The sequence below is a fragment of the Toxorhynchites rutilus genome, chromosome 3, assembly GCF_029784135.1.
Source record: "Toxorhynchites rutilus septentrionalis strain SRP chromosome 3, ASM2978413v1, whole genome shotgun sequence".
Lineage (NCBI taxonomy): Eukaryota > Metazoa > Arthropoda > Insecta > Diptera > Culicidae > Toxorhynchites > Toxorhynchites rutilus.
In genome coordinates, this window is record NC_073746.1 from 144190932 (window position 1) to 144214100 (window position 23169).

Below are 23169 nucleotides of genomic sequence, written 5' to 3' on the forward strand. Positions count from 1 at the left end.
AGTGGCGTTGAATAAAATCCTTTTGAAAATAATGAAAAGTGAAATAATGCAGTTTTATAACGTATTACGAAGACTATCCATTCATATGCATGACGCAGCCCGTTTACTTAAAATAAAGCTGCAAATTTTGGTACAAATATATTATGGCACTGAAGTACAATTTTGATTATGAATTTATTTTATCGCAATGAAATTTAATCTGAGATTACTGTAATGGGAAGTCCCCATCTAACGAGAACAAGGAACCGAGGCAGCCTCTCGCAAGCAAACCTGTGTTCCACCGATTGCCCGGTTAGTTTAAAACATAGGAGACTATTGTCTAGTTAGGTGCATACGTTTATCTGGTGCATCACGTTTGCAACCAGACAATCAAAATGCATGACATGCATACTTAACGTAATGTACCAAGTAAACGTATGCCGTCCGACGCTCGCTAACGTTCGGTCGCAAACGGACCTAACTAAAGGATCGTCTTCACTGTTCCAAACAGACCGGGCAATCGGTGGAACACAGGTTTGACTGCGAGAGGCCGCCGCTTCCGACGGCGGGTCGGTGGCCGACTCGGACTGCGTCATCTCGGCGGCTTGGTGCCGCCTCGGTTCCTTATCGTTGTTAAATGGGGACTTCGCCCCCATAACATTGATCTCAGAATAAATTTCATGACGAAATAATAAATTCATGATAAAAAATGCACCGCGATGGTAAATACGTAAGTACCATTTTTTCTTATCTATTCTTTCTACATTTTCATTAAGTTTTTTCTATTAAAGTTACCTGCTTAATTTTCGGAATATTCCATAACCCATGCTCATTTTTGAATGATCTCTCAGCCTTAAAGAGGAATACGGAAAGGAAAGAAGACGACATATCAATTGTGCCTACACTAATTGCTAAACAGACAAAGCGAAGTTTTCATCATATTTTTTGAATTTCCTCATCACAATTTCACATTTTACTTCGTAACTTTGTAACAGGAGATTCGACAAAACTCATAATCTTATTTGTCGAAATTATTCCTTCTTCATTCGGGTAAACATTCCATTCGAGTAAATGTCGCATTCGGGTAACTGTCGCATTCGGGTATTTGCTACATTTGGGTAAACGTTGCATTCGGGTAAATGCCTATTCGGGTATTTGTCGCATTCGGGTAAATGTCCATTCGGGTATATGTTGCATTCGGGTATTTGTTACATTCGGGTATGTGTAATCTGCGTTAAAATGTGTTTTATAAATACACTTTGCATCACGTGAATACTATTAGACATTTATTTAGAACTACATTTGGAATATTTCAAACTGAAACCAATGATTTATTCAAGAAAATTATCGTCAATCCAAAAAAGATTGTTATAAAGTAATGGAGATTATCGTGCGAATAATCGCTGGCACTGATTATCCATATCATGATTCCCACAATCATCACATGTCCCAACGTAAGTAACGAAACTGCTAACATACTTGTAGATTGCTTAAACAATTGTGATAATGCCGTCGTTCGCACGTCGACGGCGTGCAAAGGCCCGTGTGTTCATTTGCATTCATTTGAATAATTGAAAAGCGCTGACAAAACTACCAATGAAGATCAGTACTTAACACGAGACTGCGATCCAGTTTCGCCCCCCAGATCGGTGTTTGCCCTAATCTGAATCCACATTTTCGTCGTCAGTAAAACGATTGCAGCTCCGTACTATAAATCAATCAAAATCATCCGAGCTTTGTCGGATTAATCACTTCTCCTGTTTTCTCACCTTCATTGCAGACAAGAAGACCATCCTGAATGGGGTTTCGGGCAGGTTCAACTCCGGCGAGCTGACAGCGATTATGGGCCCATCGGGGGCTGGAAAATCCTCGCTGCTGAACATCCTCACCGGATACACGTAAGACGATTTGTGTCGAAGCGCAGAGTCGGCCTTCAAAAATCTATCCCACTTTCTCCCAGCAAATGACGAACATGTGTAAGCCTAAATTGAATTTTCGATTTCTTTTCCCTTTACCGTTGCGTTCCGTACACATCGGGTTTTTGGTACTGGAACAGGAAGGCTGGTGTCAAGGGTTCGCTCAACATTGGTGGTTCCGTCGACGGCAGCAAATTGTGCAGCTACATTCTGCAGGAGGATAATCTTCATCCGTTTTTCACCGTCCAGGAGATAATGATGATGGCGTGTGATTTGAAAATATCATCACGCTTTCTGAAGCACATCGACAAGGAACGATTGGTGAGTTTTTCATTTGAAGGTGAATTGCGTGCCCATCGCCTTCAAAAGCATTTGATCATCGCAATCATTTATGTGTGAGCTGTGAAGGGGTTTGCTGTATTTTTATCTATCGATTGATTTTCCCTAATTTTGTGTTAAATTTAGTAAATTGACGGTATAAGTGAAATATCATGAAACATTGTGGAATGTAAAGCAGCGGGATTTCATGTGAATATTGTGTCTTATATCTAATTGTTTATGTCATCGTTTGGCATAAGCGGTTCAGAAAATATAAAAAAAAGTTTAAACATTTTAAACTTTTTCTTTCCAAAATTTTCTATTTCATTTGCAACAGAAAAATACGGACCTGATTATCTAGAAAATGCTGAACCCCATTTTCTAGATAATCAGGTATGTTTTCTGAACCGCTTCCGTGGCCGAGTGGCGAACCTAATATGCCGGATGTTCGGGTTCGATTCCCGTTCTGGTCGGGGAAATTTTTCGTCAAAGAAATTTTCTTCGTCTTGCACTGTGGTCACGCGTATTCTAGAGCTTGGCACTCAGAATGCATTCAAGGCGTGTTATTTGGCATAGAAATCTCAACTAAGTACTAATAAAAAATTACGCAAGTAATGTTACATTGAGGCGACGAAGTTCCTCTAGGAACGTTAATGTCGTTTAAGAAGAAGAAGACGAAGGGGTTTAATAGTACCGATAAAATAGTACTACAGGTAAACTTCGATATAACGTACATTTCACTTTCAAAATTGTACGTTGTATCGAATTGTACGTTATATCGAGGCATAATAAAGAACTCACAAACGTAGTCTATAATACATTATTGTGTTGCTGTTTTAGTCAAGTTAATGAATAACTTCAATCAGAAGACGAAGCCAGCCTTTCTCATGGTGTTTCCCTTCGTACTGTTGATTAAAGCTTGATTCATTTAGAATCTGGAATCACAAAACCAGCTGTATTTCGAGATTGATTGAAGGTAAAAAACTTGTTTTGGCATAACAATACAGATAATTCAATGTTCTATCAGAAAAAAATATTGAAAAAAAATTTCCTTTACACTTTGAAAAGGTGTACGTTATATCGATGTAAAATGTACGTTATATCGAGTGCCGTTATATCGAGGGTACGTTATATAGAAGTTTCCCTGTTACTCAATACACTCAGCTAGAAAACAAACAAACCAAAGTGTGATGTTGCGTGAACCTTTAGTGATATTAAACAAAATTGTAACTTCTTGATAGATAGACAATTGGTGATGAGATATACACGCCCACACGAAGGGAGACTCGACGACGAGAAGAATGCATTCTACGCTCAGCTGATACATATACACTCGACAAAAAAAACTGTGCGAAGTCGAAACTTTTAAGTGATTTTGGAAATACTGTAATTTCGTGAAAAATCAACGTATGAAGATGGACATCATTTAGAGCTACAACTTTCATGTTTTGGAATATAATACGAACACATTTTTATCTTGGTGTGTGTAGATGTAGTACACAAGGGGGGGGATGTTGCTGCCATACAAATGAAACACAAATTTCTGCATAATTCGAAAACTAATCAAGCAAAGAGAGTCAAATTTGTCATGCGAATGTTTTAAAAGACACGAAACGTTTCCATGGTGAATAGACACTCTTTCACTTTCTCTGAGGGGGGGGGGGGGCTACCATACAAATAAAACTCAAATTTCTGCATTACTCGAGAATTAATCAAGCAAATGAAACCAAATTTGGCATGTAGAGGTTTTAGGATGCGATAAATGATTTTATGTTGGTTAGATACTCCTTCCCCCTCTCTTAGGTGGGGCTGTCATACAAATGAAACACAAATTTCTGCATAACTCGAGAATTAATCAATCAAATGAAACCAAATTTGGCATGTGGAGGTTTCAGAATGCAATAAATGTTTTTAAGGTGGTTAGACACTTCACCCCCCCTCTAAGGGGGAGCTGCCATACAAATGAAACACAAATTTCTGCATAATTCGAAAACTAATCAAGCAAAAGAAGCCAAATTTGTCATGCGAATGTTTTAGGGGACACGAAACGTTTCCATGGTGAATAGACACTCCTTCCCTCTCTCTGAGGGGGGCTGCCATACAAATAAAACTCAAATTTCTGCATTATTCGAGAATTAATCAAGCAAATGGAACCAAATTTTGCATGTGGAGGTTTTAGGGTGCAAAAATTGTTTTGACGATGGTTAGACTTACACCCCCCTCTTTGAGCGGGAGCTGTCATACGAATGAAACTCAAATTTCTGCATTGCTCGAGAATTAATCAAGCAAATGGATGTGGAGGTTATAGGGTGCAATAAATGATTCGTGGTTAGTTACTCCTCCCCCTCTCTTATGTGGGGCTGCCATACAAATGAAACACAAATTTCTGCATAACTCGAGAATTAATAAAGCAAATGAAACCAAATTTGGCATGCGGAGGTTTTAAGGTGCAATAAATGTTTTTACGGTGATTAGACACTCCACCCTCCTCTCTAAGGGGGAGCTATGGCAACAAAATTAAACGGGGTCGATTAGAAGATCAACTAATGAACAGTTCTGCGATTGGAACCATGAACATGCTCATGGTAAGAAAACGTGAATTTTTGAAGGTATTGATAACAAAAAACAAATTTTGGGCGGGACGAAGTTTGCGGGTTCAGCTAGTTAATAAATAATTTCTCTCAAAGAATTGCAAACAAAACATGTGTCCGGATTTAAAAGCAAAAGTGTCCGGATTTCAAAGCATGATTAAAAAAGTGTCCGGATTTAAAATCACGACACGATGAAAGAAATTTCAAATTTTGAACAAATATAACATGATTTTGTGGAACTCTGTGATTCATAACTTAGATGAAGGCCATCTAATTCTATAGGAATACTAATTTTTCATGATATGATATGTTAATATTTTTTAGTAGTTGAAGTTACATTCGTAAGCGCGTCCGGATTTCGATGCATTACTATATCTACAAGACACTGGCCAATTACTCTGTACGGTCACAAGGAGGGTTGCAGTAATAATATTTTAAACTTTTGTATCATAGATAGACATAGTTATTTTTCATTAGACGATGTTGATGGTATCCACGTAAAGCCAGCAGGCAAATGCACTAGGGTGGCAAAAAATTTATCGTGTTGTTGAAACATCAAAAAATCAAAACTTTGAGAGCTTTGAGGCACCCCTAAATAATGTCCGATTGAGTTGAAATTTTGCACAGGTAATGTTTTTGGGTCAATGAACAAAATGTACATGGTCGGTTTTTGAAATTTGACATGACCCTTTACGCTGCCACCCTAATATACACTGTAGTAAAAATGCAATGCTCTATTCAGGTGTTTTATTCAATTCAACAATCAATATCAGTTCAAAAAACAATAAAATAGGTTTGTCCATCAAGTCGTCAAATTTCGTTTCATTTTTTGCTTTCGGTCCTTGTTGAATTTATCTAGATTATGTTTAACGACTGATTCCAGTGAGAGCTTTTCAATGGTTTACGCTTTAATATTTCCTGATCTGAGTCAATCCCTTCTTTCCGCTTTGAGCTGTGCGAAAGATACATACATGTTTGGACCGCAATGTGTTTTTATAATACGGACTAGACCGATTTTCTAGAAATTTGCCTCTAATTGTACAGGGTTTTCCATTTCGGGCTTCCAAAAGTATACAGCCCTGCGCTGACAACCGTTTAACATAGCTGTCAACTAAAGGGTCATATCGTTAGTTGAATGTCTGCCACTTTACAATATGGATCGTTTTAGCATCGCACAACGTTTTAATTTTGTTAAATTATACTATAAAAATGATGAAAAACCGACAAATGTTTTTCGAGAATTACGGACGGATTTTGGTCGTCATGGACGGCCTACAGAGCACACAATCGCTAATGTAGTGCGTAAATTCGAACAAACTGGATCCGTAGCGGATATTGTGAAACCTGTGCATCATCGTAATGTGCGTTCGGCCGAAAATATTGCTGCTGTTGCTGCCAGTGTGGAGGATGACCCGAATGTTTCGATTCCACGGCGTGCTCAGCAATTGGGCTTGTCAAACAGATCATTGTGGCGAATTTTGCATTTGGACTTGCACCTACATCCATATAAAGTCCAACTGGTACAAAAATTAGAGCGTGGTGACCATGGAATGCGTCGGGCATACGTCGATTGGGTGAACGAACAACAGCAGCAAAATGCTGAATTTTCGCATCAAATTTTCTTCAGCGATGAGGCACATTCCGAGCTCGGTGGCTATGTGAACACCCACAATTTCCGTATATGGGGCTCAGAAAATCCACACGTGATTGTTGAGAGGTCATTGCATCCGCCAAAAGTCACTGTTTGGTGCGCATTATGGTCTGGTGGAGTCATCGGGCCGTATTTCTTTGAAAATGAGGACGGCGAGACGGTAACTGTGAATGGTGAGCGCTATGGCCGCATGTTAACCGATTTTTTTTGCCACAAATTGAAGATATGGATACGGATGACATGTGGTTCCAGCAGGACGGCGCCACGTGCCACACAACACGACCGAATATGGCCATATTGCGAACGAAATTTGAGGGACGCATAATTTCGCGTTTTGGTGTTTCACCGAAATTCGAATTCTAAGTGTGTTTTATTTCAATTTACTTTCGGAATTTAAAGTTGGAAAACCCTGTACATACCGAGGCGCCGCTTAGTATCGCATCAGAGGCGATTGTGATCTGTAATTGTACATATCAACAAACACAACATACTGTGAAAAACAAGTTAAAATCGGAAAATCATTGGAAATCTAACAAATGACCATTAGAAAAGTGTGCAAAATACACAATCTAGTAAAACGGTTGAAAATACTCCTAAAAATTTATCGTGTTGTTGGAACTTGCTCAAAGGATGTTCACAAAAAATTCCAATTAGAGGATCAAATGTCCAATTATTCGTGTCGTATTACAGGTCTGTCCAATTAGCTAGATGTCTAAATAGAGGCGAGTTCCTGTACTATCCATGCTGCCTGAAAATGTAATCGTGGCTTAAAACGTCTGGATGGTTCTTTCAGATATTTTCAAAGTTTCAAAGACAATGAATTTTCACGGAATTATTAGCGCACTTTGAAATCCACATCCCCTGTGTTTTAGTAAGGAGAAGATAAACAGTGTTATATATTTATTGTAACTCTAACCGATAATGCAGACGTTTGCAGTAGAATTAAACAAATTCAAGGGCTATATGAAAAATAGGTGAGATGAGAAAAAAATATTAACATCAACCCATAACTATTATTGGTACGTTATTTGAAAAAATCCTTAAATTTTGTATGACACCCAAAAAGTCTGTAATCTCTATTAACAGATTATTGGTTTAAAAAAGTCTAAAAAAACCTGTACGAAAACAGATTATTCTGTAGGACATGTTTTCACCATAGGATCTATGGTGAAAAACATACTCTTCCATTTTTTGCACGCCATTCATAATAGCTTCGAGACAAACATTTGAAAACAAATACTGAAAGTGCACCTTAGTATGCTGTATCGACAAATTTAAAAAAAAATCGTTCAAAATTGCAGTACTAAAAAAATCTTTAAATATTGAAAAACATTTGTGTTACGCGGTTCGAAAAAGAAATTTATTTCCAAATCTTGTTTTTTTTTAGAATATTGAAACGGTTGGTAGAATTTATATCTAAATATGTTCGTATGTGTTTTTGGATATTTGTGATTTTTGCTTTTCAGAAAATTTCGAGTTTCGAGTTTTTTCATTCTTTTTTTTTAATATTTTTTTTTTCATTTTTATAAAATCTATAATTGTATTTATTTATTTATTTATTTATTTATTTATTTATTTAAATCTTTATTTCATCTGACTATTTGTTGTCATATTGGAAAATCGATGGGGAAAAGCCAAAGTGGCGTAAAAACCTCTCCACAACCTCATTGTATTCATGTGTCCGTAAAAAGTGCCCCAAACCTTATCATTAGCGATATAGAAAAATATTGCATAGGTTACCAAATTAGAAAACTAGATAATTTTTCTGAATCTCTATATGGTGCACTAGAAGATTTACATTGAAAAATGTAGTCCTCTTTTTTTCACGCTATTTTTTTAAAAGAGATGGGAACGAAAATTCGAGTAAATACCCAACGTGCGTCCACTATGGTGTACCGAGACAAATTTTTATTTAAAAAAATCATCGAAAATAAAATTTTCAAAATGAAAGTATTTTTTTTTTGCTTTACGAAATTTTTAATTTTTAATTTGCTGTAGGTTTTTTTTCAGAATTTTGGTGCTTTTTTTGGCAAATAAAAATTTTGGAATTTTTGAATAAAGTTTTGAGACACTGCTTTGAAATGTTTACGTACATGTTTTTTTTACACAGCCTTCCCATACCAAACCAATATAATGGCTCTCAGATTTTCTTAAAAAGTGGTAGTTTTTCCCTTATCGCTGAGCTGAGGTTTTTATTACATGAAATATCCAAAAATCAGAGAGGTGTTTGTTTTCGTTTTTGAGTTATGATTTATCAAAGTTAGCATGTTTTCAGTCAATATTCCTATGCGATTAAACTAGATGAATGCGACTAGAATACATTTTTTCGCAAGTGTGACAGTAGCTCTAAAGTTATGATTCATCAGTTAACTTTGAAAAATTCATAAAATAAAAAATACGGGTCTAATATTTTGCGATAAGAAAAAAACTAACCAATTTTCACGAAAATCAAATCTGAGAACCATTATATCGGTTTGGCATGGAATGGTTGTATATTCATATTTTTTTTTGACGTAGAACTACGTCTTTCAGGAAGGGTGCCGAATCAGAAAACAGGTCACGTTTTTATGAAATAAAGTTCACGTTAATAACTATTTTCACTGTGAAAGAATTCTCATGAATCGCATACCAATCGAATCGGAAATTCTCTAAGATTTGTTTGATATGCTATACATTACAATTCGCTAATCTCTAAACGGTTTAAATTCATGAAAACTGGAAGAACTTCCTACTGCCAAGTTTTGATTGTGCCGATTTACGGTTTCCCCAACACAGACTTCAAAATCGATGTATCTGTGGAAATCCGCTTTGCAAATATACATGCAAGTTGGGGGTATTTTTGTTCCCACCGAGCTATGTTTCCCTAACACAGACTTCAAAATCAATGTGCCTGGGGGAATCCGCTTTGTCAAAACATGTTTAGAGGCGAATGAACTTCAAATTTTAAAGCCTCTTAAAAACAAAGAACTGAACTTGTCAAAACATGCAAGTCGGGGGTATTTTTTCCCACTGAGCTAAGCTGAGCTAACACGGACTTCAAAATTAATGTGCCTGGGGGAATCCACTTTGCAAATACATGCAAGGGGGTGGTATTTTTTGGTATTGAGCACTTTTGTACTCGCTTGTCGTTGTGCAAACCAGAATATGTTTCCGTAAAACGTACATTTAAACTGAGAAGCCTGGGAAAATCGTCATTTCCGATACTAGAGGTGAATAAACTTTTGCGGTTCGAAATCTACGTAAACATGAGATGTGAAATAATTTCAGAGGGAAATGTAAAATACAATGATCGTTTGACAATTCTTCCGTTCACATATTTTGGTAGTTCTAGGCATCATATCAAACGTAATAAGACGTTCGTGAAATTTATTTTGTAATTTATTACAAAAATTTCGATCCATTCTAAAATAATATTTGAAGTGGTAAACAAGTGGATTGCATAATTTAATTGCGTAGCTCTACATCGAAAATATGCGGTCGTGTCCTAGATACAACCCTTTGCAATTTTTTCGTAATGTTTCGAGAATTTCCAATTTTTCACCGTTTGCAATTTTATTTTTAAGTACATGAAATCGATGATTTTATTGTGTTCGTGGATTTGAATCTCTTTACAAAAATCTCTTTTCACGAATACACTATTGTATCCGTATAGATTTTAGAAAATAAAAAAGTTATTAGAAAATAAAAAAAAAACTGTACTTGGTTGATGCTGAGAACATGGAGGAGCTGCAACTGAAAGTTTACTGTGCTGCTGTGGTGACCGCCAAAAGTTTAGGATATCGTATTAGGCCAAGAGGCGGACTGCTCCAACATCTCCGTGAAAGGCGTGAGCCTTCATGGCGAAGGAGATTGGAGCAACGGATCCTAAACAAGCGCGCCGCAATTGACACATTCGTCACATTCCTCCTCCCGAAAGACAGCAACACATTGAACCCATCAAAGTACAGACCGATAACGTGCCAATCAAGTCTGTACAAGATATTAAGCAGCATCATAACCGCCAAAGTTTCTGCCCACTGCGAACAACACCATATCATTGCAGAAGTGCAGAAAGGATGCAGAAAAAATACGCACGGCTGCAAAGACCAGGCCATCATCGACGCAGCCATAGTCGGCCAGGCGGTTTATAACCAGCGGAACCTAAACATGGCCTTTATCGATTACAGGAAGGCTTATGACTCCATACCTCACTCGTTTCTCGTCCGGGTATTGGAGCTCTACAAAATTGATCCCGTCGTCGTTAGGTTCCTGCAGCATGCGATGAGGCAGTAGAGCACGTCTCTGCACCTTAGTGATGGGGAAAATGTGTTGCAGTCTAGAACGCTGCAGATAAAGAGGGGGATATTCCAAGGCGACTCTTTCAGCCCGCTTTGGTTTTGTCTGGCACTGAACCCCCTCAGAAGGGCGCTCAACAGAAACGGTCATGGCTATAAAATAAGGTATGGCGACGGCGCCCACGAAGAAGTGACCCATACCTTTTACATAGACCATCTCAAGGTCTACGCTGATTCACATCAGCGTCTAGGTGTAGCTATCCGGGTTGTCGAAGAAATAAGCAGGGACATCTGTATGGAGTTCGGCCTCGACAAGTGCCGCTGTGTCCTCCTGCTGAAAGGACAACTTACCGAATCCGGAGGCTACGAGGTCTATGACGGCGAGTTTATAAGAGACATGGTTCGTGGCGAATCCTATAAATATCTTGGATTCCGACAGCTCACCGGGATTTGCCACTCCGACATCAAGATGGAGCTGCGAGACAAGTTCTTGAGTCGAGTGAACTGTGTCCTGAGGACTGTCCTCAACGCGGGAACAAGGTACGCGCGATCAACACATTCGCGGTTCCCCTGCTGACCTTCAGTTTTGGTGTAGTCAAATGGAGCAAAACAGACCTAGAGGACCTTGAGAGGAGGATGAGGAAAGCATTTAAAGAGGCCGGAATGCACCATCCTCAATCGGCACTGGAGAGAGTTTCACTACCACGCAAAGAAGGGGGACTTGGAATAGTCGACATATCTGCACTGTGTGTTGCCCAGGTACGACAACTGCGCGAGTACTTCGCAGAACGCGCCAACCAAAACGCGCTATACCGGGCTGTCTGCGCCGCTGACAGAGGATACAGCGCTCTGCACTTGGCGCAAGCGGAGTACCAACTCAACTGCAATCTGCAGACAGTGGAGGAGAAGATTACAGCTTGGAAGCAAAAGGCAATGCATGGTGCCCACCCCCATCAACTAGACCGGCCGCAGGTCGACAAGGCCGCATCTAATCTGTGGCTAACGCGTGGTGAACTCTCTTCAGTAGTAGAAGCCGACATGATAGCCATCCAGGACAGGATAATGCCGACGAGAAACTGCAGGCGGTACGTCTGGCATCAAGACGTTGATGACATTTGCCGGATGTGCCATCAACCAGGTGAAAACATAGAGCACATTATGGGAGGCTGTCCCGTTTTGGCCAACGCAGCCTACACCGAGCGCCACAACAACGTGGCCCGTATTGTTCATCGACAACTGGCGCTCCAATGTGCTCTACTGGAAGACAACGTACCAAACTACCGGTACCTGCCTGCACCTGTCCTGGAAAATGACCGTTTCAAGCTGTACTGGGATCGCACTGTTCTGACCGACCTCCCGATCCAACACAACCGCCCAGATATAATGGTTTACGACAAGAGCGACCGCAAAGTCACCATCATCGATGTCGCTATTCCACTGAACGAGTCTGGAGGAGACCCACGGTCGCAAAATCTGCTAGTACCGTCCATTGGCCGTGGAGCTCCCAAGAATTGTTCCAGTCGTTCTCTCTGGAACTGGAATTATCCCGAAGACACTTCTGGAAGCACTAAAGGTGTTGAACATCGAGAAGGAATTGGCCGGCATCCAAAAGTCGGTCATCCTTAGCACCAGCGCGATTGTCCGACAATTCCTCGGTCAGGACTAAAACAGCACGAGCATGCAGGTACTTGCATTCCGCTGAGCCTAGTCCCCCTTTGGCATTCAGAAGCTCGGGGACAGGTGAAAATTCTGACTAGGTTCGCCTAGTTAAGAAGTGAGATAAGTCTGCCAAAAAAATAAAAAATTTTTACAGATTTATTAGATTTGTATTCTGTTTTCTGACGAGCTTTGAGACAAGCTCTAGAATACGCGTGACCACAGTTCTAGGTCACGGAGAAAATTTCTCTGACGAAGAATCCCCCGGCCAGAACAAAAATCGAACCTGAACTTTCGGCAAGATAATATGTGACGCTAACCACTTGGCCACGGGAGCACCAAGTTCCACTACATATACCAATTTTAATTAAAATATGTTTATATTCCAAAATTAGGATTTGCGCTTTATTCCGCTAAATTCCATTCGAAATGTGATTGCAGGTTATACGAGAATGGACGCAATATGTCCGTGTACAGCATGGGAAGTTTGATTATATTTTCAAATGTGCAATATTTTTGTTCAAGATCAGTTGCATTAGTGGAAAGCTTGATGGGAATGCCATTGAAACGAATTTTTATTGCACTTAACACTTGATGAGCGTTGCGTTCAAATTATCAGATTGCCTCGGGCAATGTGAATTTTTGCATCAACCGGTAGGATGTGGAACCGGTTTAATCTCAAGTTAGATTATTCCAAGTTTGAATTTACACCACATGATAATGTCACTCGCTACGATACTTCTTTAAATGTCTGTATCAACAGAACAGGAAATCAAGAGCAAATTCCCGAAAATACGGGATTATATTGCGATGTTTTGTTTCATTGTATCAGAAACCTAATGATTATTGACTTAACATAATTATAAATTCTGTACTGATTGTTTCCACCTCTATATTTTACTCTCCAGGTTGACAGCATTCTCGACACATTGCATCTCAAGTTCACCAAAATGACGCGATGTGGGAATCTCTCCGGTGGACAGAAGAAGCGACTCTCAATTGCCCTTGAGCTCATCGATAATCCGCCGGTACTTTTCCTGGACGAGCCAACAACGTAAGTGTTTTGATTCACCATGTATGAATCTGTTCTGGGACCAATAGTCTCATTTGTAAATCTCCGTCAAATGGATAACACCGTCTGCTCCGTTGCACGATACTGTTATGAGGGTGAATCACTACCACCGCTACCACCCACTCATCATCAGTAAACGCTTCGCGAGTGTTTACGTTGCCTTTTCGCTGTATGCCGGGCTGCCGAAGCGTTTGCTATACTGCTGTTCGAGATGAACTCGGACGTTGCTTCGCTATTTTATAGCAGACATGAGCAGTGGTATCATTGAACCTTAATTTTTTGGACACGGCAAATACTTGCCCATCATTACACGTTTATCTGACAAAATCGAGCTATCCTAATAAAATAATTAGAAACCTAATAAAGTAATCTCATTTGGATTGTAACAACAAGTGAACAAAAATCCTCTATCTGTTTTGTACAGTATATTCATTTTCATCAATGTCTTTTTTCGCCCCCATCATACCGTTGTGACTGTCCGCCAGTGTATAGTGTGTTGTCTGACAATTTTGTATCGGAGTTGTCTACATTATGGCGATTAAATACCTTTTTTTATGGTTCAGTTATGGTTATTTTTTTCTTTACTTTTATATCTTTTATATCTAAAATATACTTTTATATCTAGAATATTATTTTTGTATATTTTTGTTGGAAAATCCTTTAAATTTAATAGAGTTTGAAGTACAGTGGTGCCATGGCAAAACCACCAAAATGGAGATATAAATTTTTGAATAATCATGAAATTTGAATACTTTGTGATATCGTAACCATTGAGGAAGAGTGATATAAAAAAGGAATCTACATGTGTTTCTACATAAAATAAACTATAGATAACGTTTTATCCTAGGACCGTTCTCATGATATAACCATTTTTATAGTGAAAATGATGTTAGAGAAATTTCTTTACGATGTCGGAACCTTAGTCGTAATGTCCAGTAGCAGCAGGTATTTTCTAATATTTCACGACATGATTTTGATTATATTAAATTCGCATGTCCTAACAGAGAATAAATCGATTCGCAATCATTTCCTCTATTTCATCGATGTTAATTTCAGACATCAACGCCCTGCTAGATAGGGCCAAATCCCCCACTATCTCCCACCACCTCGTAATTGTTTTTGATAAAGGGCCTGGCCGGGTAAGGGAGTAAAAAGTGCCCCCAAACCAAATCACTAGCTGTATGGCAAATATTGTAAAGGATATTAAATAAGAAATTTTGGCTGTATATTTGAACCCCTATGTGGTTTGACGTAGGATCTATAGTGAAAAACGTACTTTTTCGTTTCTTTCACGCCATCCTCAATAGATCCGAGATAAAAATTTGAAAAAAATACTAAATGTGCATCTTACCAATTTTGAATTTTTTTTTTGGGATTTAGAGATTCAATACTACTCTAATTCATATTTAAATGAGCTCTTACGGCTTTTCTAGATTGATAAATATCTTCAAGCTGTTTTTTTTTCAAAAATCTAATAATAAATTTTTCAAAATTTCGAAATGCCAGAAAATCTATAACATTTTTTGTACTGTGTATTTTTTTTATTTTATTTTTATTATTAGATATTTAAAAAAAAAACAGTTTGAAGATATTTATCAATCTAGAAAAGCCGTAAGAGCACATTTAATTATGAATTAAAGTAGTACTGAATCTCTAAATCCCAAAAAAAAAATATTCAGAATTTGAATATTTTTTTAGTACTAAAATATTTGATGAAATTTTTTTTGTTAATTTTTCTTGATACACCGTGATAAGATGTACATTCAGTATTTTTTTTTCAAATTTTTATCTCGGATCTATTGAGGATGGCGTGAAATAAACGAAAAAGTACGTTTTTCACTATAGATCCTACGTCAAACCACATAGGGGTTCAAATAAACCACCAAAATTTCTTATTTAATATCCTTTACAATATTTGTCATACAGCTAGTGATTTGGTTTAGGGGCACTTTTTACTCCCTTACTTAACCAGTCTTTGGAAATATAAAAAAATATTTTTTGATACCGTGCAACACTGAAAAAAAATCACACATATCTAGAAAAGCCGTAGAAACACATTTAAATATAAATTAGAGTAGTACTGAATCTCTAAATCTCAAAAAAAAAAAATTTCAAAATTTCAATATTTGTTTTGGTGCTAAAATTTTTGATGAAATTTTTTTTTGATAATTTTTCTTGATACTCCGTAGTAAGATGCATATTCAGTATTGTTTTTAAATTTTTATCTCGGATCTTTTGAGGATGGCGTGAAATAAACGAAAAAGTACGTTTTTCACTATAGATCCTACGTCAAACCACATAGGGGTTCAAATAAACCGCCAAAATTTCTCATTTAATATCCTTTACAATATTTGCCATACAGTTAGTGATTTGGTTTGGGGGCACTTTTTACTCCCTTACCCGGCCAGGCCCTTTGAACCGATAGCCTTATCCAATATTCTGTAATTTATTGTGAAAATTCTAATTTGAATTTGGCATTTACTAACAGATACGTGCACTGTAATTGAACTAAACGACAGGTCGTGTTATACTCCTGATCAATATAGGAATCAACTGTTGTATCGACAAAAATGATGTTGGTAATCAATTCATGCGTAATTATTCAGTTATAATTTCACAGATTTTTTTTATAGCATATGTTCAGTCAGGCCGGACTAAGTAACATTATTATGATTTCGAGTAAATCGAACTCAAAGAATGAAACTGTGTAGTTTTAGTACCTTTTCATTCTCCCAAATTGGTTTTCTCCCGCTCTTAGTTACTCTTGAACAAGTTCGTGTAATTCTGATATTACAAAAAAAACCTTTCTAAGGTCAATCAAGAGGGTTTTACGACTGGCCATGTGTACTTGGTCCACTTTGACTGAACAATTTGATGATGAAATCATATAATTTATTCAGTACGCAGTCGAAATGGATTTTAAACAGTAGAACTTCCTCCACTAAACCTGTACGCTAAAATAAACTGGTTTCATGGCTTGCAACAGTATTTCACTCACTAAAAATAATCGAATAGTATGTACTTAAAAATGTGTAATTCTTGATTTTTATTAAAAATATGTTCCAACGACAAACGGGTGATTTTGAAGATAAGTATTTGCAGTCAATGAAAGACTCCGGTTGGATTTGGAATCGATTATGAAAAGTTTAGTAATTACGATTTTTTATTGACACTTGGTCCACTCTGTCTGAACACGATATAATAATATATTCGATCAACTTTCAAATAACTATGAATTGTCTGAAAAGCATATAGATTGTGTTTAAGGTGAAGGTGGAACGAAGCCACAAATGGCTGCCACAATGGCACTCACTTCTTTCATCTTTTTTTTTTCAAATTATTCCTTCCTTGACAAATGAGCTCCTCTATCGGATAGTGTTCAAATGATTCTGATTTATTTCAGGATTATTAACAAAATTTTAATCTTCTTTTTAATACTCTTTTCTTTTAACTCCTTCCAGCACATTGTCTGTCTTTTTTCCCTATTTTTTGCTATTTCAATATTTTATTCGTTAAATTTTGTTGGGACTGCTCGAAATTGACAGCTTTTTTCTACGTGTATGAGCTCCGTGATCCAAATGACTGGGTAATGTTCATAATCGAATTTGAAAGTCCATCATTTATAGAAAAGTAATAATTTAATTAGTATAAAAGTGAAACCATGAAACTTTCGAAACTTTCGAAACTTCATAACTTTGAAAAATATAGTACGCAACGCCGCTTTCGCTCATGTTTGCTCTACTCACGCAATATACGAGTTTTAGAGATGAACCAGCCTTTGGCTGAACATCTCTTTAATAAAGAAAAAAAAATATACGAGTTTCTGGATACCAGTCAATGTACAAATGTGAACATTTAAATATGAATTCTTCTTCTTCTTCTTCAATGGCACTAACGTTCCTAGAGGAACTTCGCCGTCTCAACGTAGTATTACTTGCGTCATTTTTATTAGTACTTAGTTGAGATTTCTATGCCAAATAACACGCCTTGAATGCATTCTGAGTGGCAAGCTCTAGAATACGCGTGATCACAGTGCAAGTCGGAGGAAATTTCTTTGACGAAAAATATGAATATCTGTCAAAAAAGTCCTGCGGTATGTTTTTTGAATTTTCATTTGTTCATAAAATTAGTTAGAATTATCTGTTTTAAGTCAAATATGCGCCGTTTTATTCGATGACTTGTTCCCAACGAGAATCAAGAGGGTTTTACGACTGGCCATGTGTACTTGGTCCACTTTGACTGAACAATTTGATGATGAAATCATATAATTTATTCAGTACGCAGTCGAAATGGATTTTAAACAGTAGAACTTCCTCCACTAAACCTGTACGCTAAAATAAACTGGTTTCATGGCTTGCAACAGTATTTCACTCACTAAAAATAATCGAATAGTATGTACTTAAAAATGTGTAATTCTTGATTTTTATTAAAAATATGTTCCAACGACAAACGGGTGATTTTGAAGATAAGTATTTGCAGTCAATGAAAGACTCCGGTTGGATTTGGAATCGATTATGAAAAGTTTAGTAATTACGATTTTTTATTGACACTTGGTCCACTCTGTCTGAACACGATATAATAATATATTCGATCAACTTTCAAATAACTATGAATTGTCTGAAAAGCATATAGATTGTGCTCGCTTCCTTATTGGCAAAAAACTCGGATAGCCAATTTTCACAGGCCTCTTTTGTGGCTAACTTCTGACTACTTAGCTCGTTCGCCATGGACAAAAACAGGTGGTAGTCACTTGGTGCAAGGTCCGGACTATACGGCGGATGCAAAAAAACCTCCCATCCGAGCTCCCGGAGCTTCTGGCGCGTCACCAAAGAAGTGTGTGGCCTGGCGTTGTCCTGATGGAAGACAATGCGGCCTCTGTTTATCAAAGATGGCCTCTTCTTCATGAGTGCTACCTTCAAGCGGTCCAGTTGTTGGCAGTACAGGTCCGAATTGAGCGTTTGGCCATAGGGAAGCAGCTCATAATAGATTATTCCTTGACAATCCCACCAAACACACAGCAGAACCTTCCTGGCCGTTAATGAGGGCTTGGCCACCGTCTGAGCCGCTTCAGAGGGCTTCGACCACGATCGTTTGCGCTTCACGTTGTCGTAAGTGACCCACTTTTCATCGCCAGTCACCATCCGCTTTAGAAACGGGTCGATTTTGTTGCGATTCAGCAGCGATTCACATGCGTCGATACGGTCAAAGATGTTTTTTTTTGCGTCAACGTGTGTGGCACCCATACATCGAGCTTCTTTGTGAATCCAAGCTTCTTCAAATGGTTAATAAAGGTTTGATGACTTATCCCCAGCTCTTGGCCGATGCTACGATGCCGGTCTTTCTCGGCTAATTCAGTGATTTTGTCGCAATTTTCGACGACAGGCCTTCCAGAGCGTGACGCATCTTCGACGACCTCTACACAAGAACGAAAACGTTGAAACCATCGTTGTGCGGTGGAAATGGAAACAGTATCGGGTCCATAAACTGCACAAATTTTATTGGCAGCTTGAGATGCATTTTTGCCTTTGCCATAGTAGTACTGTAAAATATGTCGGATTTTCTCTTTATTATGCTCCATATTTGCGACACTATAACTCACGAACGACTTAACCAAACAAAACCCTGTCAAGGACTATATTATAGCGCGCAAAAATACCTTTCCAACAAGCTATAGTATGACTCGATACAATGAATACAACTAGAACTACGCGCTTACAACGACACCTCACGGAAATACCGCAGGACTTTTTTGACAGCCTAATATAAACAGAGAAGTTTGGTTTAGACGTTATAGACAACTAGCTGTACCCTGCCACGCTTTGCTGTGGCACATTGTGGTTGCATGGTTGAGTTGAATTTTCATTTTTTATTATTTTTCGAGTTTTTGACGCGTACACAAACGAAAAGAACATTTTTGTATATATAGAGATAGGTGAGGGAAATCGATAAAATTTAAATCATTCCGGAACACAATTTCAGTTCAGGATTCTGTCAAATACTTGGAAAAAGATGTTTCCATCACATAGTATTCATATTTAATACGAAATGGTTCGAGTTTTTGACGCGTACACAAACGAACACAACATTTTTGTACATATAGAGATAGAGATGGATGTGCGAAATCGATAAATTTTAAATCATTCCGAAACAACATTCCAGTTCATGATTTTGTCAAACACTTGAAAAAAAGATGTTTCCATCACATAGAATTCATATTTAATACGAAATGGTTAATTTTTATAAGAAGCTTAATTTCAGAAACGTACTATGGCCATATAGAAGATCATTTTTCTCCATTTTTTTCAATTTTTTATGTCGTAACAACATTCCTCGGAGTGAAATGTATATTGTGTCCAACTTTGAGCTCAATCGGTTTCGTATTTTTCGAGTTTTTGACGCGTACACAAACGAACAAAACATTTATATATATAGAGATGGTTTTGACGCTGAACATGAAGAACACTCGAGTGCATCGAAGTCTTAAAAAAGCTTCTCAAACCGAACGAAATTATTACGTATGATCGCTACTGAAGGCTGAACAGAAGTCAGCGAAAATCTATCTGGGAATTCCGAGGAGACGTGTCTGACGTGGAATTAAAGTGCTACCCGAACAATAGTAAAAAGAAGTGCATAGTAACAATATATTAGGTTGGGGAAAAAGTAATCCATCATTTTTGGGTGAAATTCAAATCTATTTTTAATATGCTTCGGATTGTCCGATTTGGGTCAAATATGCACCATTTTGTTGCAAAATTTGTTGCTATTCTAAACGTAGCTTTATAATGTCACTATCATAGAGGTCTTGGTCCTTATTAACGATAAACTCTAGCAATAAATTTTTAAAATCTTCGCTTCATTCCAATTTCTTATCACTCTGGAAATTTTGCAATCCATGGAAAAGGTGGTAATCGCTTGGTGCCGGGCACGGAATATATGGTGGATGCGTAAAAACATCTTGATCAAGCACTCGGAAATCTGTGCGTTGCCCTGATGGAACACAAAACCTCTTCTGTTAGCCAGTTTTCAACGTTTTCAACGTAGTCAATCTCTAGTATCAAACGGTCCATTTGTTGACAGTAGTAGTTGCAATAAAATAAAAATTTAAAAAAAATCTAAAAAAAATTAGAAAGAAAAATGAAAAATAAATTAAGTTACACGTATTTTACTGTTGCAGTATCGTCACCAAACAAACCAATCGCAATTTCATCGGTCTGGCTTGCATTTTCGCATTTATAGAAGCAAAAGTGTAAAATGTACCGAATTTGCCCTTTGTTGATCTCCATTGTTAACACCCTGTAATTCACAACTGAATGGAACAAACAAAAAACAGCGAAATTTTTTTTTGTGTGAAGTGTCACCTTTACAACGAGCCTATACCTGAAATTGTATGATCGATATTACGCGAGATTATGATCGCTAAAGCCAGCTATCGAGAAAATAATGGATAACTTTTTCCCCAACCTAATATTAGCGGCAAAGCTGCAACAACTGATTAAAGTTGTTGGGGTCATTTCGTTTATTAGCGTTAAAAAATCCAATGTTCAAGGATTATTGTTTTCCAATCTCTCATTTTTCAGGAAATGACTGCCCCAAAAATCGAACATTGTCCATGTTCGCGCGCAACCGTTTTGAATTTCGGATACTTGACAGTAAAAAACATATATTTGAATTCAAACATCGAACTTTACACGAACACATATATTAAGCTGACCATGTACATTTTCCGATCGTACCATTGAGAATCCATCTATTGCTCTTTTGTCCTGTCTGCTATCTACCATCAGCTGTTCTATCTCTCAACGAACGAGCGAACAAAGGTAATCTCCAAATCAGAGAAATGAGCGCTGTGAGTGGTCCTCGCTCAACCTGGAGCATACCAAGCGATACTGTGTGGGTAATAGGAACACAGTATCCCTTGACCATTGTGGATCACGTTCGTTCGGGATGCTCGAAACTATTCTGGCGCGAACAGTCCAAATCTGCATTTTTTTTCCTGTAGGAGGTTCAATCGAATGCTTGTTGCCCTACATCACAATGTATGTTCTTTTATCATGTTGTTTACATGTTTTCTGTATTCTTCAAGGTTCTTTTATTTATCAAGTTTTGTTGAGTTATACACAAAGAAATCATAATTAAATGAAATTGATGGTGAGTGGTAGCTAATAAACTAAATTAACATTTGGTGCTTTCCAAAGTCATGAAAAATTATCAAAGTTGCTGTTCGATTTTCCTTACAACTGGTCGTTAAAGGGTCAATTTTGACGGAAAACTATTCAGAACTTTTTTTTTTTAACTTTTACCTTTCTTTTCATGGCGTTGGATCTGCGAAACCACTTGTATCCAATTCATTTTCCGTTCGTGAAATCCTCAACGTATCACACACGTAAAGTGGTTTGGACAGTTCGTCATCGCTCTACACCATCAAGCTGCTGCAGGGTTTAGCTCGGGAGGGTCGCACAATCGTTTGCACCATCCATCAGCCATCAGCTACCGTATTCGAGATGTTTGACCACGTCTATGGCCTCGCCGAGGGGCACTGTGTCTACCAAGGCTCTTCACTCAACATCGTTCCATATCTGCGCTCGGTTGGCTTGCAGTGTCCCCAGTATCACAACGCTGCCGATTATCGTAAGTTGTTGCACGATGCTGCAATTTGAGAATTTGCATGTTTAAAATTGTGCATTCTTCCGTTGAAACCATGGAAGTTTCATGCCGAATTTGGGCACCGAAAAAGCATATCACATTGTGTCAACGGTTTCCCGCAACAGTACCACTCAAATGGATATTTCATTTTACATTTCATCCACTCGCTTCCTTCTCGTCCAACAGTGCTGGAGGTGGCGAACAAAGAATACGGCAATTTCATTAACGCTCTCTCGAAAGCGGCCATCGACTGTCACTGGCGGAAGCCACAGTCCTGTATAGCAGCAACCACTCTACCTCATTATCTGGCGTTCGACAGCAATCACAACGGGGGGACGGTTTATCACAGCACCGTGTTCGGAGCTGATAGCGATTGCAGCAAACAACAGAAACATTCCCGAATGCGACGGCCTTCCGAATTCACCAAACTGTTGATCCTGATGAAGCGATGCAACGTGCAGCTCTACCGCGATTGGGTACGTATGTATGTGATTTTCGGGCGGCCAAATGTAATTAAATTCTGCCGCTTCCGAGAGCAAGCGGTGATAAAGGATTGGCGATTCCGTCGAAAGTCGTGACAGATTGCCCTACGAATGCCAATAAGCCATATGCATTCGGGCATTCGGGACGTAATTGTAGAGATGCTTAATTGATTTTCTGATTTCAGCTCAAATTTAATCGTTTTTGTTTCCTTTCACAGACGGTAACCCACCTGAAACTGTTCGTTCACGTTGTGTGCGCAATCGTGGTTGGGTTGCTTTTCGGCGATTCCGGTGTTAACGGGACGAAGGGGGTTTCGAATATCGCCTCCTTTCTGGTTCACGTGCTGTATTTGTGGTACACAACCCTGATGCCAGGTGTGCTTAAATGTAAGATTCACTGGCCTAAAATTTTTGCGTACAGATTCTCGCTCAATATTAAAGTTTCATGCAGTTCCGTCCGAAATGAAGATCCTAAGAAAAGAATCGTTTAACAATTGGTACAAGATACGAACTTATTTCATAGCGTCCATGTTGACTACGCTACCTGTGCAGGTGATTGATCTCATACTTCGTTCAACATCGACCAA

At 38.2% G+C, this 23169-nt stretch overlaps 1 protein-coding gene across 5 annotated transcripts in view; it reads left to right on the forward strand.

The window, feature by feature from the left end:
* Positions 1-23169, forward strand: part of LOC129776238 (ATP-binding cassette sub-family G member 1) — a 132056-nt gene that overhangs the window by 99041 nt on the left and 9846 nt on the right. For all 5 annotated transcript variants that reach the window (XM_055781769.1, XM_055781773.1, XM_055781770.1 and 2 more), the window contains exons 3-9: positions 1760-1877; positions 2036-2216; positions 13294-13439; positions 21847-22085; positions 22287-22576; positions 22801-22969; positions 23034-23134. In XM_055781769.1, coding sequence (XP_055637744.1) covers positions 1760-1877; positions 2036-2216; positions 13294-13439; positions 21847-22085; positions 22287-22576; positions 22801-22969; positions 23034-23134 — 1244 coding nt within the window. The remainder of the gene's footprint in view (positions 1-1759; positions 1878-2035; positions 2217-13293; positions 13440-21846; positions 22086-22286; positions 22577-22800; positions 22970-23033; positions 23135-23169) is intronic.